The sequence below is a fragment of the Synchiropus splendidus genome, chromosome 5, assembly GCF_027744825.2.
Source record: "Synchiropus splendidus isolate RoL2022-P1 chromosome 5, RoL_Sspl_1.0, whole genome shotgun sequence".
In the NCBI taxonomy this organism is placed as follows: Eukaryota; Metazoa; Chordata; class Actinopteri; order Syngnathiformes; family Callionymidae; genus Synchiropus; species Synchiropus splendidus.
Genome location: NC_071338.1, coordinates 24,593,266 through 24,611,986, shown reverse-complemented (window position 1 = coordinate 24,611,986; position 18,721 = coordinate 24,593,266). Strand labels below are relative to the sequence as shown.

At 41.1% G+C, this 18,721-nt stretch overlaps 1 protein-coding gene across 3 annotated transcripts in view; it reads left to right on the top strand.

Moving 5' to 3' along the window:
* Positions 1-3,418: 3,418 nt before the first annotated feature.
* nfatc3a (nuclear factor of activated T cells 3a) overlaps positions 3,419-18,721 on the top strand; it is a 62,200-nt gene continuing 46,897 nt past the window's right edge. The window contains exon 1 of one of the 3 annotated variants that reach the window (XM_053864516.1): positions 3,419-3,694. Coding sequence is in view for 2 of the 3 variants with exons in the window: in XM_053864514.1 (XP_053720489.1) it covers positions 3,779-3,869 (91 nt within the window). In the remaining variant the exon portion in view is untranslated. Of the gene's footprint in view, positions 3,870-9,613; positions 9,800-18,721 lie in introns of those variants that run through there. The other 2 variants (XM_053864514.1, XM_053864515.1) reach the window with 2 other exon arrangements.

Sequence of the window (18,721 nt, the reverse complement as noted above, 5' to 3'; positions counted from 1 at the left end):
TGTACCTGCTTTTAGTACTTTTCAAATGTCTCATTTGTACATGTTTAATTTGTATATTTCATCTTTATTGCATCTTTGGTATTGCTGAATTGTCACATTATTTTCTATACTTTTGTCTATATAATTGTTAATTTATGCTGCCTCAGGTCAGGTCATTGTTGTAAATGATTTCCTTTCTGTTAAAATAAAGATTAAATAGATATTAAATAAATAAGTAATGAGATTGTCACTATAATTGTTACAGTCTATATGTGACAGTATATTTATTGAAAAAGCCTCCTAATTCCAACAACATTTAGTGCATTTACTTATTGCATATTAATATTCTTAATATTAAAAGAAAAACAACTTCATGCTTTCAAGCTCATTAAGTTGAGTATGTGCATTATTTTATTTTATTTTTCATTTTATTGTGCAAATACAGCAGATAAATAAATTCTAACAATCGTTAAAAGTTATTCCAGAAATTCCTCCAATTCATGCTTCCAAAGATAGTAAACTATTTTATATTTCTGCGTCTCAATCACTGTCAATAGATGGAAAACTCTTCCTCTGTGGACAGACATTTTATACACTGAAAACACTGCATTGCAATTGACAGAAAATCCAATCATTTCAAACTTAAATGATCCATAAAGTCTATCCATGTGTGTATCATATTTGATGCATCTGCCTGCAAACCATCCTCCTTAGTTTAGATGTATCTGACATATCAACAGGTTTATTATGACTTCTGCCATCCAGAAACGGGAAGTGGAAAATAAAGATGTTGCTCACTGATTTTTTTCATTGTGGAGCCCCCTAAAAAAACTCAAACATTCACATATGAATACAATAATATGTATTACAAGCAAATATGCATCACACAAGTGGTTAATCAGGAAATGTGATATTGATGTTTTTGGTAACTCAGAGTGACTGAACGCCCACATGCAGCGAGTGTCGGTACGCGGAGGAACTTTCAGAGGAGCACATCAATGTAAGTGTCTGGTTTCATCTCGTAAATACAGCTGATATTCATCTCCTCTTGTTAAGCTAAAATAAATTACAAACAATGAAGAATGAAACAACTTCCAAAAACAGTGCACCAGGGTGTATCAGAGTTCACTAACCTGTAGTAACACTATAAACCGCTTGATAGTGAGAGTTCTTGATCAACCGCCCTCAGGTTTGCGTCAACCAGTTAGGGCTTAAAGGCAATGGAAGAGAATCATCATAGAGCACAAATGTTTGTGAGACATTTAATCTGACAGTTGGTGGCTGATTCAGCAATGACTGACTTCAGTAGACTGGCAAAAAAAAGTTTTTAGACACCCATGCATGATAGTGTGTGCTAATGGCAGACTGCGAAATATTTGAAATGAAATGTGTTATTTTTTTTTTGTTCAGTTATTTGTTGACTTTGATGCTGACAATGTTGAGACATATTGCAAGTGTCGAGCATTTAGTTCTGCTAGTTTGTCTTGTAAATAATGAACATAAAATATATATTTCTTTAAATGATTTTTTCATGACAATATTTGGGAGGATCCACGAGCTAGAGAGGGGTTTTTTGTGCCTTTTTAAATGTGTCCATTTTTTTTTTTTTTACACAATCAGTAATGTGTATGTGTAAGTGAAAAATAATTCCTAAGCAATTTTTATGAATTAATATGTGCATTATTCTGCTAGTAGTACTCCAGGAGTTTTATTTAAAGCCAGAAAATTGTATGAATGCAAACTTAGTTAGGTGGACAGATAATATTTATCCAGAACACTAGCTAGTGCTTTATAATGATAAATTAATGGCGGATATTCTGCAAATAATGCCGGCCTGAATAAGTATTTGATGTAGGATAATAATGGCCCCTTAATCTAAAGTATGACCCATTATTTTATACTCAGGGTACTGATGATGAAGATTTCAAAAGCACCTGTGTAACAGAGGGCAGGGGGGTAGAAGGGTTGCAACTGTGGTGAGCAGTGACCGTTTTGGACCAAGAGATGGAAGATGGAGATGTTGGCGATGGAAGAGGAGGAGAACCAGCGTGGTTCATGGATATGCAGAGTGAGGACATGAAGCGGATGGGTGTTGCGAGGGAAGGTGATTAAGATGGTGACGGTGGAGGCTGACTTACTGCACTAACCAGAGACAGGAAATGATGAGAAACAGAGAAGAAGACCTTTGAGGTTAAGGTCTATGAAATAATAATTTTAAGGTTAACAGTTGTAGGTAATGAAACCATGACTTGAGGACCATGACACGACTGGTCAGGGATTAACCCTGACTAGTCCAGTTCTAGATAGATAGATAGATAGATAGATAGATAGATAGATAGATCGATAGATAGATATAGACTTTTTGGGGACAGATGAAAAAAATCTCTTGACTTGTAGAAATCGCTGTGCGTGTACCAGTGAAGAGCAGTGAGTCAAGCTCATATCTCAGCGAGGAGGCTAGACCTCTTCAGGACCAGACAGTGTTACCACTCCAGCTGTCTCTAACTGGGAATTCAGGGGTCTCCTTGTTTTAGTGGGAGGTTCCCACCTCAAACAGACAACAAGGGAGCCCAGTCCGAAGTCCTGGTTATGGAACTGTTGTTTGTGGTCGGAAATTATTTCTATTTAAAAGATTTGTTTGTCGTATATTTCCACCACAGGCTGTACACGGACTGGAACTCTTTGTTTACGTCTATAAATAGCACGCGAGCTAAGAAAGGAATACAAACACAGGGCTCTGCCGACTCTCTCGCCATCGTTCACTGGCTGGTATTGGTTTATTTTGGCTGACAGGATCAAAGGGTAAAAAGTGCATCATGTCATTACACGGAGATATCCTGGCTTAAACTGCGGCAGCAGAGAGTGGCAGGCAGAGGGCCAGGCACAGGCGGATGTGATCCAGTGGTGGGTGGACGGAGGACTAATGAAATGGCTGTCAGACTGAGTCGCTGCAAGGTCAACAGGTCTGCAGAAAGAACTTCACTTTGGCCCATTTTGGTTGAAGGCAGGTCTTTTTTTGTGGGTAGCAGAGGGAACATGGCAGAATGGGTGATCTCTGCAGATTAATTTGCAGTGTTTTTAACAGGAAATTAATGACAATGTTGCTGTTTAATGTCAGCAGCTGAAACTTGTCCAAAAGTTAGTGACTGATGCCATTAAGCCTTTCATTTATTTATTTATTACCAAATAACTAAGATAACGGGGTGCAATTGCACACATTAGTTTAATATTAGGTGGTCCGCCACATGTCTCAAGTGAAAATGAATAGAATGTTCTTCGCTCAGGTGTGTGAGCGGAAAGAAAGGCGCATGCGCACAATGCAAGCGAAAACGCGACAGAATATCGTTTGAGCGGAGCGCGCAGGAAGGGCGCGCGAGGGTGAGCGAGGGAGGGAGTGAGAGTGAGGAGGGAGGAGGGGGAGGGACTGGACTATTTCCCGGAGAAGTCACCGGCTCGTAGAGGACGTTAAACTCTGTCGGGCAGGAAAAAAGAAGACGCTTGTTTGTTGTCGCGAGTCAGCGTGAGTGGAGGAGACACCGCGGGGGCTGCCAGGGTTTCCTCCGACATCGAAGCCAACGTTAGGACCGTCCGCTACCAGAAGCAGACTCACTTTGGATTTGTGCAGCGCGGCGGGGGAGACACGGGCGAGCGAATGGACGGAGCCCCGGATGTCCCACGGACCGACTGAAGTTGAAGTTCGGCGACGTGACAGCCGGTAAATGTTGTGACATTTGTTTTAGAGCGTTCGTTGCTCCAGCGTTGCGTGAGTGGCGGGGTGAACCCCGAGCTGTCAAGCCTGATGACGACTGCAAACTGCCCCGGGAATGAGGAGCTGGACTTCAGACTGATCTTCGGGGAGGACGGGCAGCAGCCGCCGCTAGGCCCCGCAGGTCAGTGCGTCTCTCCCGGTCACGTCGCAGCCGCGCGCCTTGCAAACTTGGCGCTCATGTCAAGTTCCTCCCGCTGCTTCTCCCTCTGACTGTCAGCTCTGTTGACGCTCCTCAGTCACTGCAGATATGAAAACGTACATTATCACTTACGAAAAACTATTATTCTGCCCAGCCACCTTAAGCTGATATGCAAGTGTGTTGGCTCAGGTTTTTTTGGTCTGTTTCTGTGTTCAAATTTGAAAACCTGACTGAGAGCAAATCTTCACATCCTTGCATGTACCTTTGGACTTTGATGTACTGTTATACAGTCTAGTTGTGTTGCAGTGCGTCTGGCGCATTTCAAAGCATGCAATTCAGAAGTTTTGTCATTGTCAATAAAGTTTTTTAGAATAAAAGAATTACACACAAATCATTAAATATTCGTTTTTTTGCGTGTGCTCATGTACAACTGAGAAAAGGAAACTTCGTACGTCACCAAATATTAATCTGAAATTGATATTGATCAATGATAATCTTCTTAATAGAATAATAATAATGGTTGCCAATCATTCAAAGAAACTTCAGAATTAAAACCTGGCATCACAGCTACAATGTGAATTCAGGTTTTGTCACTGAAAGAACAAAAAAATGAAGTGGAAAAATGTTAAAATTAATCAGTATTGTAGTTCCAAATCTTAAATAAGCTTAAATAATATTAATGCATGTAAACCAAGGATGAAAATGTACTCAGTATTCGCCAACTGAAATTATTGTTTATTTATTTTTACATGATATAACAGAAAAGTTCAATGTCATTGGCCTTTTCTCTTTTAGTGCAGTGTGGCAAAGCGTAGATGCAGTTATTGACTGCTCTTTAATTTCATAAAAATATTTTTCAAAATTTTTATCTTTCTATTCGAATGTCAAATTATAAACTCAATGTATTGGTTAAAATTGTTTTTCTAAATTTTTATTAAAATTAAAAAAGTGATATTCAGTAATATTTTAGATAATAATATTTCCCTCATATTTTACTTGAAAAAATATTTCCACATAATTTGGAACTCCTGTCTTCAATATTTTCACTCTTATTAATTTTTGAATTGATTTTATACAACTCTATCGCGCAAACACCATTGGGCCTCAAAATATTGCCCTCACCAATATATATCTTTGACTGAAACATGTTTTAAAAATCATGCAAATGATGCTCAGTGGTTGGAACCTCGGATTTGACTTCAAAGTCATGAGGTTCTTTTGGTTCAATATCTATTGATTTATTGTGCTCATTTAAAGGACAATTTATTCAGTAAAACCTATTTTATTTTTCATAAAATGACTGCAAAATGTCTTAAGAAAAGGTAGCCAAATGTGTAATTGAGTCAGAAAACATGCTCCAGTCCATGTCTGATTATTCATATAAAAGTTTCTGTAGTCCTTGCATATTGCTTGATGTAATTATTAAATTGAAGTGCCAATGTTGTCATGCACGCGCTTCAGCACCACGCGGCTCTCTCTAGTTGTCGCAGCATCAGTTCTGCAATGCGTGAATAAAGAAATTGTTTTGCAGAAATGTGGAAGGAAGGAAATTGATTGATGAGGATTCAGTAGTGTTATTTTCACATTCTGCCAGCTACTATTCAGATTGAAGTCTGTTCAAAGCTCGGAAGTACGTCTCATGCAAAGCAGAAACCAGAACCAGCTGAAGATGACCTTGCATTAAATCATCCCTAAATCATCCAGATATGATAACCTGAGGCTGCATTTTAATTTGTGATTAAAATCAGGATGCACTGGTTGATCTTTTTTTGCGACCTGCAACATGAATTATTGCTCAACTCACTTTCTTACAAATGAATACTTTATCGAAATTCATCACGCTGAATAAATATTTGTGGTTTGCATAACGGTTCATCGGAATATATGAATACAGCTAGAGGATGAGCTGAATTCATTTTGTCTTGTGCTGCCTGAGGTGGAGAACTTTCTGCCCGTGCGACTTGAGAGAGGGGAAAATGAGGTGTGAGATGGGCCGGAGAACTTTTTTCAATTATTTTCCTTCCAGCTCCGAACGGTGTGCGTCTCTGCGCGGAACAAGAGCAGCCTACGCTGCATTCATCACTGAAGCTGTAGTTTACTGTATATCATTATAAGTTAATGGGATACATAAATGATGTCTCTTGCTGCGAAGCATTTATTCACTCATCACCATGTAGTCATTTCAAGTGTAGTCGCAGTTGGAGCTAAAGTTTTGAGGATTCCTACAAGCAAGGTTACCGTTTAGTTGACTTCTCTCCTTGGGAAAACTGATTTATGCAACACTGTGGTTGATATTTAATGGAGAATTGTGTTCTGTATTACTCATTATGCATTGCTGATAATGGAGCCCAAACCTTATTTAACAACACCCATCTTTCGTTGATTCAAGGTCACGTCGAGGGGGCAGCAGCAGAACTGAAGGGACCCAGATTTCATCTCCCCTGTAACTTCCCGCCTTGCAGAACACTAGGAGACATAATGTCTCCAGCGTGACCTAGGCCTCCTTTAAAAATATTATTTGGATGCGTTGAATAATCCATCATGCTTAGTTGCAATTTTCTGCAAAGGTATGGCAAAGAACACTGAAATAGCTCTGTGGAAACCAGTGACGACTGGGGTGCGAGCGGTCAAGTGCGTGTTGCCAAGTTTGTTGTGAGTGTACCTTAAGAAGATGCAGAACCTTTCATTGTAGGGCTTGAATTCCAATGTGTACTGACCGATTCAGGATGCTGACTGCTGAGATAGGTGTTTCATTGATGCTACTTCGTTGAGCCAATAAGAGCCCTGGGTACTGAACAGCTGACTCTGATTGTTGCGCCTCATTCTTCTCCAGTAGTGTGTCCATAGAAAAACAAGACATCGTAACTAAAACACCTGTAGGACACAGAATCTTTGCAATAGAATTTTCCTCAAAAAGTGATCCGTAATGTCGCGAGGGATTACTGTATGATATGGACACTTGCCCGATGATGTATTTTAACTCTGGGGATCACAAAAAGACAAAAGACTGAAGTAATATGACCATTTCCTAGCAATGTAGTTGCGGGTATAAGTATACTTGGTCTTAATCTTGTCAGTTCTTTTGGAATGATGAATATGATAGCAGGGTTTCCACCAAGATTGTGTTTAAAAAATAAAACAGAACAGGTTCGCTGTCAACAAGCTCATTATGATGTTTCTTTCGGGATTTTTTCCGTTAAAAACAATTCAAACACCACCATGTTACTGTCCACCTCCATGATGCGTTACGTGTTATCGGCTTGTTTCGATGTTTCCAATTTGTTCCAATTTGATTCCAAGAGATTTAATCTTTTAATGGAGACCATTTTTCTGAAGGCATCTCATTTAAGCAATCGTTGACATGTAGAGAAAACCCTGGATAGAATTATTTAGGTGGAATTATTGTCCATCTGATTTAGAGATTCACCAACAAAGTTTTACACCGGAAATTCTCTCCAGATACCGATGATGGTGTTCACCCTGTTTATTCTTATGTATTTGTTTGTTGACTCTTGTACTTTCAGAGTTTAGCATGCAAACCATAAATCATTTTTTCCAAAGATTGAAATGGTTTGATTAGTGGATGAGGGGAAAATCAGTGGTTGGAATGAGTGTATGCAGGAAAGCACCAAAGTGCAAGTGATTTCAATCTGCTTTTGGACAACAGATGCAGGCCCAAAACAGGAGGGCTGCCGTCTAAATTAATAACCACAGATGAAAACTGGATCACACACTCCAAAGTAAAAGGGATTTCCTTGCTGCTTTTCCTTTTCTCTGCCAGGGAGGCTCAAGTCGTGGCTTGTTTTCGTATGGACAGCCTTTGACAGGTTCCACAAAGCTCTGCATTGTTTACTCCACTGATGTCATTCATGCGGCTGTATTTTGAGAAGTTTCCTAAAAGGCGTTTTTAAAAATGACACTTGTTTGTATGCACTTTCTTGTAGGTAGAAGTTTCCAGTTACCATGATTCAAGTGCTGGTGTCAGGCACGATGTTCCATTTTTGTTTCCCCCTTCCTGTTGGGCTGCTCTCTTTTTGTGGTGAGATGTTTGCAGTTTTGTCAGTCAATAGCACATATTTACAAGTAAAAATGGCAAGCAAGAAAAATAAAGCAGGGTTAACACACCACATTCAGTAGTCGAGAAAGTGTGACTTTGCACACACAGGGTCGCCTGTACTTAGTGACACTGCTATACCTACCTCATTCTTCAGCTTTTTTTTGGATCCAGTCCCCTCCACCTGCAATATATTATACTTTAAGAATTGTGTATAAATGTAGCACAAATAATTGTGTGTAAGTAGATGATGACAGTGCCATACCATACCGTGCCGTACCATCTTTGCATCCTTTGCGTTTTGCTGGACGCAGGCGAACGGATTGATACCAAAAGTAGAACAATAAGGTTGTTAAGTCAAGTTCTCCTGTCATTGTTGGGTTCAGTATGGTGATAGACTTTTCACCGCGCATGTCTGTACTTATTAAGGGTGAAACACACAGAAAACATCATGATGTCTTTATCATTGAACCGTGCCTTGGGTCTGCGTGGGGGGTCATATATCCCAATTGGACATATGTGTCTGGGTGAGGTTGGACAGATAGACGACAGAACGCTTTGTACATCTTTCCAGGTCCACCTTAACGGTCTGCCTTAAATGGAGTCCTGCTTAACAGGTGATGAAGGAGTTCCGACATTGATTCAGATTTCACTTCAAGTTGACAAAAATTGCTGAAAGCACTGGGATTTCACCCCTATGCTGAAGTGCTGGTAAGAACCCTGGTCTAGAAGATCTGTTGTACCATGGCAAACAATTCATGAGCCAGTAGTCCTCCAGGTAAAGGATTCCAGATGCCCTGTAGAATAAAACACGTCCAAACCTCCCAGCTGTGCAGACACCAGCCCAATCGTCTCCCTTTCTGCCATTTCAGACCTTGCTGAAGGCGAGCTTTAGGTCATACCTTGGTTAAATTCTTGTGCATCTGCTGTTCATGTTGTCTATACAGTTGTGAAGACAGAAGTGAAAAGAGACCCTGGATACCCTGTGTGTTTTACCCATGTTTAGGTTCTGTGAGGGGAGGCAGGTCACCAGCAGTGGCCTTATTGGGTGTTGGAGGTGGAATGAGGCAGGGTGGCAGCAGTGCTCTTTGGTGGCAGAGTGGCGGACCCACTGCTGAGGTCAGTGGCTCTCTGCCCAGACATGCCTTTTGGGTTCAGTTGGCACTGAGAGATTAAAAGGTGGGGGGGTAACACCGCTCTCTAGCTGCTGGCAAGTGCAACACAAAAAGCATTTGTTGTTAGCAGCGCGCACGTCGACTGGTTTCTCCAGTTAGTGTTGCGCGGTACGTCCGGGACAAGTAAGGTTTGGGTTTTAGGGCTATCCTGAGAGATGACATCATGGAGAATGATCCGTGTTAACCAAGTGTCCAGATGACAGCCATCCCAGAAATGTAATGACAAGTCAGATTGAATTTTATCTCGTTAATCACCAGCCAGGATCCTTTTTGCCTCCGGAGGCATCTTGTTTAGATGTTGTCGAATACAGGTCATTGTCATGACAAAGTAGAGGACGAGAGGAGGAAGCGACGTCGCTGTCATTGGTGTTGTTGTCATAGCTGTGCAGCGCTCGTCCAAGAGCACGCCGCTCTCAGTCCTTGTCGTGGGAAAGACTGTCGGACTGAAATTACATCGCTCTCATGGTGGACTATTTTGAGCTCCCAAAGAGAGTGGCAGAGGGCAGACGGCAGGTTCTGGTGACTCGCTCGTACTTAGCACAGGAGGATCCCTCTTGTCCCAGCACGTCTGCAGTCCTCTTTGGCTGTTTACTGCTCTCGCCACCGTAACGAGGAGAGGAGTGCAAGAATGCTGTGCGCCACATCGCCAGGTGAGTGTGTCGGCACTCCCTCGCTCCTGCCAGGTGTGTTCTGCGCGCATGTGTTTGTCTAGACCTTTACGCACTCATGGCTGGACGTGGCAATTCAGACAAACAGCTGCAACAACTCTTGTTCAGCATGGAAGCATAGCACTCTGAGATAATGTGAATCATTTTGAAATGTCTCATCTGGAGCCTATCACCTCTATGCAGCTGTTTAGTCACATGGCCTCCTAGTGGTTATGGGTTATCAAAACATCTCATTTTTCAATATTGAGAGTGGTGAATATCATTTCAATGTTCTGTTTGCTAATCCTCATTTAACAACTCCATAGTCTACATTACATTACATTGCCATAAAGAATTGCCAAAGTTGTTAATTATATATTCACGTTTTGTTATTCCAAACTCAAAAGTGTGATAGAATATAGGGACAAAAAACTCACTGGTGTTTATTCAAATCGGACTTAAAAAATAAACAAATTTATGCAGACCTCTGTTCACCTTACAAGACCTATTCTGTCATTTTCATTTTATTTGGAGCACAATTGAAGAATGCTGACTCAAAAGTGTTTAGTGAATTTAAGTTTTATTCTTCAATATAGCATATTTTGATACAATATCTATAAAACGTTGTCTTTATTCACTTACAGTTCTCATTGTTGGGGACTGGAGCCTAAACCATGCAGGGGACACCCTTGATAGCTCACCAGTTAGAGACTTGGAAAAGTCTATAAAACATTATTTTTCACATTTTAAATGCAAAATAAAGTCTTTAAACTACTTTAAATATCTTCAAATGTATACTAAAACTAGAGTTATTTTTAACAGTTACAAGTACAAGCTTGCTTTATGCAGTATTTTCTACACACCTTCAACATCAGGAGTTAAAGAAGCCAATTCAAATGTATAATTACTGTGATAACCCAAGAGATCTTGTCATCAAGGTCAAGCTGACTTAATGTCCTTGTAAATATGCTTCGTAACCTAAAACCTCGAGCAGTTCTCACCAGTTGACAATGTTGGTGCGACTCCTGTTTTCTTTGGTCATTTCATTGGTGGACATTACAAATACGCTGCTCTGTAACTAACCAAGATCAAGTCGTGATAAATAATTTTCACCCCCATATTACCGAAGACACTTTTGGACCAGCTACAACAACCCAGGAAAAATGCTGTTCTTTCCCACAAACATAGCCGTACCAACTGAGGATGTGAGGAAACTTTTTGTCATGGCATCGGATTATAGCTTCAAGGAAACTTATTTATGATGCTGTGTTTTTGGAAGAGCAGTATATCTTCAAGGACACAACCCAACTGCTTGTCAAACTGCACTTCATGAAGGCACTTATTGGAATAATTTCACTCTAACACTCAAAAAACTGTACATATCTTCTCTTATTCTTATTTGAACAAACCACTAGATTTGACTGGACGCGACAGGTCTTCCCCCCAAAAATTTAATGACAGGAGGAAAAAAAGCTCAGAGGGCCACCGCTCATTTCCATGGAAACGTAACAAACAGGAGGAGAGTGGTCAGACATCCAGGCATGAGGTCCACATGTGGGGCTCCATCACCACGTGGTTGCCCCTTAACCCTCCTGAACTGAAGGGGTCCCAGCACCCACGGTGATGAATGAGACGTTTGTTTGGCGGGGCGAGGCATGAGCAGCTATGTGTGGCATCTGTCTAGTTTAAATTTAGTGTAACTGAAGCTACCGCTGGCTGCGCTGTATCAACATATCACTGGCTGAATTAGACAGAAGAGAAAGCTGCTCATAGCCTTAGGGCCACCCCCTTTTTTTTAACGCAGAGGGACCTCTTTCTCATTTTATTCATTTAGGAAATATTGAATTTTGCAACCAATTTTTTTTATATGTCTAATGGTAGTAAGACAAGCTCTGATTCATACCTACTTATTCTTTCATAAACTGTAGGGGAAAAAAGTTGTCTGAGTTTGTGTTGCATTTTACAGGTTGATGGTTCACATTCCGTCTGGGGCCATGTGGATAAGTGTAGACCTAGCTACATGGGTCACAACTGGAATGTGGCTTGTGTAGACACTAGAATTTGGCTGAAAAATTCTCTGCAACTTTGATGAAATGAATGAACTGTTCATTCCATCACAAGCCTATAGATCAGAAGTGCCTAATCTCAGTGCGATCTATCGAAACATGAGAGAACAAATGTCTCATAACAATGGGCTTTGGAACTTAATTTACTGGTTAATTACTTCAGGTTTCTGGATTTAAGTTTGGGTTTAAAAAATAATTGGCTGGGTAGAGCATTTCTGTTTTATTAGCTGCCATTCTTTAAAGCGTGCATACTCACAATGTGGCAAAAATATTGCCTGAAAAGGCTGTTAAAATCACGTCTCTACTTTCCTGCATGGTATATATTTCTGCATCATCAGTACCGAACTCTCACTGAAGTGGTGAGGCAAATCCTTGCTCACTGAAAGACAATTGTGTAGCTTCATCGTGGCCTGTACTTTCTTGTCGGAAAAAAATATATCTGATCTCGTAAAGGTTTCCTTCAGAGGTAAACATTGATTCAAAGAGCACACACAAGGAGTGCACTGGAATTAAAATTGGCCCTATCCTACGAGCTTTTCTATCTGATGCTGAGCTATGGGGGCAGCAGTCCAAGTGGAAAGGCCCCAACTTCCCCCTACCTTCAGTTGAACAGGAGCAGAAGACCTCACATGGGAGGCTTTCAGATTAGACAGTTCCATATTGGGCACCAGAAGCTCCACAGATGGTGTCTCTGCATATGGCTGAGCCTTGGGACTTAACCAATTGTTTGATTTATTCTCCACATTTGACCAGATTTCTGATTATTACATTTGAAAACAATGTTCATTGTCGATATCGAAGCAATATCAGTATCAGCGGAACCACAAGCTGGGGTTGATCCAAACTCTTGTGCCAAACATTGGTTTTGTTGTTGTTTTTGTGTGATACAAGAGCAACAAAGTTATTGAACTGACTGCAGGGTAAGCTGTCATCCATCGCCAGTGATCCCATAATCGTAAAGAAGCAGCAGTGTCAACCCCTCCTGTGCAAGTTTGACCTTAAGAAGCCAGCTCTGACCACATTGATCTGTGGGACATAACCAGGCGTCCTGACGAGGAAGTGCGCATCTTGATTGCACAACTTGCGAAGCACTTGCAAAACCAGACTCCCTCATTGTGTTTTGAATAGAATGGATCGTCTATATATGTAGATGCAATTGCGACAGTTTAACTGAAGCATTCCAGACATTAAAGTACACATCCTGTGTTACTAAACAAACATGCTACACTTTTGCCCTCGAGCACGAAGAGGAGCTAATGCAGTTCCCAAAACCACATGACCACATCCTCTTATCTATTCCTTCAGTGCTCATAATCGAGCCAAAATCTAAAGAACAATTCTTTACTTAAAGCATGGCTGACAGCAAGAAGAGGCCTCTTATTGTCAGTGACATTAAAGGGCTGTCTGAAGAGATTATATTGTGTGTTACGTTTATTAAAAGTGCACAACAACCCAGACCTTTGAGTCCCAGGACAGTCGGCATTCATATTCAAAAGTTGAAATGCTACTCCTGTAAAGAAAATTGTCATCAGCCAGTTGAAAACTGACGTCTATTCTCAACCATACCGCAACCTTAATATTGGAAACAATGATGAGATATTTGGGTCAACACACACCACACTCATATTTTCTTTTCCCTTCTGCAAAAAGGCAAACACAAAGCTGTGTTCCCTCGACTGCCTTGCGCTTCCTGTCTGTCTGTGTGCGCGTCCTCTGTTTCAGGCACATGTCAGCTTCAACAGATTGTTTAAATGTCACCCCTGCGAGCAGCAGCCTCAGATCTTATCTGCTGCAGGTTATTAGAGGCCATTGAGAAGTGCAGTCTTTCTCCCGTTTCTAATGGTGTATAAACCAAAAGCCATGCTAATGCTATACCATGCTAGGTAGTTAGCGTGAAACTCGTGATGCTAGTGGACAACTCTCTGCAGTAAATATGAAACCAACAATCAACAATGCCATTTGATCAGAGCAGTGAAGGCAGAGTTCACCCTTTCCACGAAGAAACTGCCCACTCATTTCACGACGTCACTGTCAAGTCAGGCTTATCTTACAGAATTCTCCACAGGTCATAGTGCCATTTCGTGTGAGGGGACGTCCACCAATGAACTTCATAGTGCTCATCTGCATGATGCGAGCGGTTTGATCACTGACAAATCCATAATCCACTTACTAGAGAGTCCTATTAGGACCAGTTTGAAACCAGCAAGAAGGTCTTTTAGATAGCAGCATGCAGCAAGAAGACTGTAGTCCCTGACAAGTGACTTGTCTACAAGTTGTGTAAGTGCCCCTCAAATAAAGTTCTAATCTTTTTTTCCCAAAAAACAGCAAAATTCCAACTGTTTTTTAAATAATGTTTTGGTGCCAAACAAAAATGCTGCAAAGCTATAAGCTTGGCAAAGGTCGGTGAGTTCATTTTTGGAGAGACAGGAGTCTTGTCGCCTTGTCTTATGATGCATCCAATTCCACATGACTGTACAACCTCACCAGTGAGCAATCTTTAATAAGTCAAATAGTGGGTGTGTATAAAAAGAACCCCAGCACACCAGACCTTCACATCAACTGCAACTTGACCTATGACAACTAAGATTCACCCTGAAGAAGTTCGAGGTGTTCCAGGACTGGCCAGCTCAGTCACTACACATGAACATCATTCAGCATATCTGATGTAGAATGAAAGAGGAAGCATGGAAGACTGAGACCTAAGAACCTAGATCAACTCTGTGAGGCATGTAAGACTGCTTTCTTTTCCATCCCTGTCTTCATCATGACATTGAATGAGTCATTGCAGAACGGCCCTTCAAGCTCATGGAAGTCATACAAGATATTACACACTGATGTTATACGTCTTTTGTATTTGAAGTCAATTATTTGTTCTGTTTCTGTTTGTAACTTTTTTCTAGCAAAAATCTGACATTTTTGTGTTCATTAATATATTTAAGCGAGTGTGCAACCATTTCTAAAATCTATGGAACAATTCAAAGTCAAGTTATAAGCAGTTGGTTCAACAAGATGGATAAGCAACAAGACTTTTGCCAAGAACTGTATTCGATTGATAGGTGTGCAGTATTAACAATCTGTGGTTCTAGTTTTTCTTAGGTGTTAAGAAGCAGATCAGAGGTAGTTACATGTCTTTAGTTCTGCGAGCAATGGGCCTATTCCTGTCATTTAGTTATTATGATGTGTCCTTTGGGATTTTTCCAAACATGCCGAAAACAGCCATGATCATGTTCATCCCCATGATGTGTGATGTGCTTCCACTTTGTTGTAATACGTTTGATCACTGAAAGACTATGTTGCCATCTTTTTATTGAATATATACTGTATACTGTGTATATATATTTCCCCTGTTTATGACTGGTTCACACACAGAAGCGGTTTGGTGGCGGAAACTTGCCAAGTTGTCTCAAAAATACATGTAAATAAAATCTGTGATTTCATTTTATATATATATATATATATATATATATATATAATGAAAGCGGTTTGGTGGCGGAAACTTGCCAAGTTGTCTCAAAAATACATGTAAATAAAATCTGTGTGTGAACCAGTCATAAACAGGGGAAAAGAGGAGAAAGACCAGCTTTTTGCCGACATGTGCAAAGAACCTAAATATAACAAAAGGTAAACAACAACACTGTGATGAAGAGCACTCTTGCAAACATAAAATAATGGTTTTAATAAACAACTTAATAAAATATTAGTGAAGACATGACTATTTGCTTTCATCAACATTTTAACTGGATTTCTACTTTGCAGTGCAGACAGTCTTAGGCGTCGTGGGTCAGACAAGGAACACTCCATGGTTCTGGGGTGACTGTGTGTAATCGAGTTAGAGGTGCATCAGGTTAAGATAAAATAAACTTTTTGACCGGGTTGTTTGCTCTGACAGCGAGTGTGGCAGGACGATGTGCGCTTGCCAACAAGTAACAACTCAGACAGATGTGTTCCTATCCAGTGACCTTTGTTAAGAGACAGTATATTTAAACATCTCCTTAGAGGTTTTTAGTTCAGGTGGACATTTGTTGGCACAGTCTGTCCCATAATGTTTGTGCTAGCATGCTAGTTCAGTGCTGATTTAAGATGCTGACGTGTGTTAACCTTGGCTTCCAATTTTGGAACTTCTCGTCGTGCCTGTTTGAGAGACGATTGGCCAACAATAACAAAACATGACAGAACTTGGTTTTATGGTCGGACTCGAGGTGACCAACTCTGAAGGTTTGCTATGTCTGCGATGTGTTTTCTCTGCAGATGACCTTAAAGCTAAACCTCTTGGTTCTTGTTACTCTCAATCGAAGGTCCAACTGAGAAACCAAGGGATCACCCGCTTGCCTGGCGGCGGCCCAGGCGCTGAGCTTTACAGTTACAGGTGTGGGCCAGCTCTTACAATCGGCAAGTGCGTCACTAGCTCTGTTTAGAGAAGTGGGCAGGCCGCCAAGTAGGAGTTCTTGGAAAACCCTGGGGATGGATTTAAATTTGTGTTTGAAAGTGCTGCAGGCAATCATGCAAATATCTAGAACAACCTCATAATTAAAAATATCCAAGATAAAAGGGCTGTGATGCTGCTTCCTGGGAAGAATCATCTAGAAGAATAACAAGTTGTTTAAAAGACAATAACCATTAGACATACTGTTTGTTCCACTTTGGTGTATTTGGGGACGCTGCATTTATTCATTCATCCAATGAGGGTTTTTTTGTAGCATGAACGTCCACTCGCCATCGGTCAGTAGATCTGGACAAACCTGGAAGATGAGACCGGGTTGATTTGGTTCGAAGCCCTTTGTGGCGAGTATGAAAGTAGAGACGGTTCTAATCAACCTGCTTGCCCACCACAAAGGGAAGCTCAGCTCAGGTTCCTGTCCAGCTCCACCTCCACATTGGACGAGTCGGTAACCCACACCACTTAACTGTATGTGTTAAGGTTCGCGCATGGAGACACAACTTCCTAGGACTCTGTTTGCCAAAGGTGTAGATCGTACGGCAGTGGGCAGCATCTTATTCAGTCATTCATCCATACGTCTATCAGTGCCGCCAACAATGTCTCATCCCTGTCAAACTGTTTCTCAACCATATATCATCTATAATATTATCATTATGGTAATTCTTCCAATCACATAGTGTGCAAATTATGGGCACACACACTCATGTATACATTAACAGACTCCTGTCCTGCATTGCATGGGGACTTGTAGCTTTGTTGACCACGTCATGCCTTCTGATATAGAGTCACCGCCACCCCCACCTCACTCCTGACCTCATCACTAAGTCGACTTTCTCAGAATGTGGGCCTGTGTGTCACAGGACCCAGACACACTTCCTGATCCGCCAATGAGGAGCAGGAAGAAGGAATTTAGTGTCTTCAGATTATCCTCTGGGGAAGAATCCTGCGACACCGTCACTGTCACACACAGCCAATCAGCTGCTTGTCATTTAGTAGCTTTCCTTTTTGTTTGTTTGGGATTGTGTTCTAATTAGGAAGTCGATTCTATTGCGTCTCATGTCTTGCCAAACAAGGGTCACTGGTATCCATATGTCATTAGGAAAGGCAGAGTGACACTGGACTCCCTGCGTTAGTGGACTGGACTCCCTAGTTTATAAAAGGTGTTATGTTGTAATGGCTCATTTTCTACTTCATTCCAGTTGTCCAATAACGGCTGAAATGTCCAGTCCAGGTGAGGGGTCCTTCCCCAGGTGAAAAAGTGCTAATGTGTTGTGGTCTTGTTCGTGAGTGAGGGAAAATGGGGACTGAGATGAGTGGATGGATCGTGCAGCTTGTTCACTGACTCTCAGACAGTCAGTCTGTTATGGTGTAGAAAGCCAAATTCACTGGCCGATTTCTTCCCACACCTGTGGTCACTGAAAGAACAATACCACATCTTTGAATCAGAGTTTACTCTGAGGTACTCGAGCGTGTATGTTGACTTACATGGCTTTGTAATTAGTTATACTACTACTCCTATACTATTATTTATTTCAGTTTGTCCTCTTTCGGGGAGTGCTAACTGCAGAAAACAAGTCATATACACTGAATACAACATGGTATTGCCAACAACAAAAAAATCTCCTCGACGCTAAATAAGCGATAATTGAGAAGCATTTATGGCTAAGTAGACCACTCATAAAAATGAAGACTGACTTGTTATTCCTCACCCAACAAGACAATACACAGTAGCTCAACTGCTACTGTGTATTGTGGAAGGGGCAGCAACACTCTAAACCTGAGCTTTGACGACTTCATCCCAGTGATACCAATTTAACCACTCATTTGCATACAGTTGCCAAGTTGAGTCAAATCATCAAGTTGAGTCTGGTGCCGGTAAATTAGAGGGGTGTCAGGGTGTTGCTGGGGAGTGAGACATCGTCCTAGCTTTGGTCCAGCAGGGCAAACCAATGAACAGCTCTACTCAGGGAAACAAATTCACACAATGGTGCGTGCTGGCAGCTGTCATCAGGGATCGGGCCGGCAAGCTATTTATACCAAAGGTCAGGCAGCACAAGCGCATATACACACACACACACTCACACACTCACACAAACAAACACACAAGCTCACATTGTTATTGATAAACTTCCACTGGATGTGCTGTTAACAACTGACTCACTGAAGTGCAACAGCTTTTACCACTAAAGCAGACTTCATTAACGTGTAGTCGCTTTTATACTGTGCACAAAAAAAAAACCCCACAATGAAGTTAATTTGCTCTGAAAACAAGATGATGAGATGAACAAGATGCAGAAGGAGCCTCAACTCATGTTTAGGATTTTTATTCATGATTGTTTCCTGAAATAGGTCAATGTCATCACTTTCTGAGCTTCTTTTTATTTCATTGTGGCTCTGACTCAGCTTAAGTGTTGTTCATAATAGAAGCAGTGACATTTTAGAAGCGAATCTGGA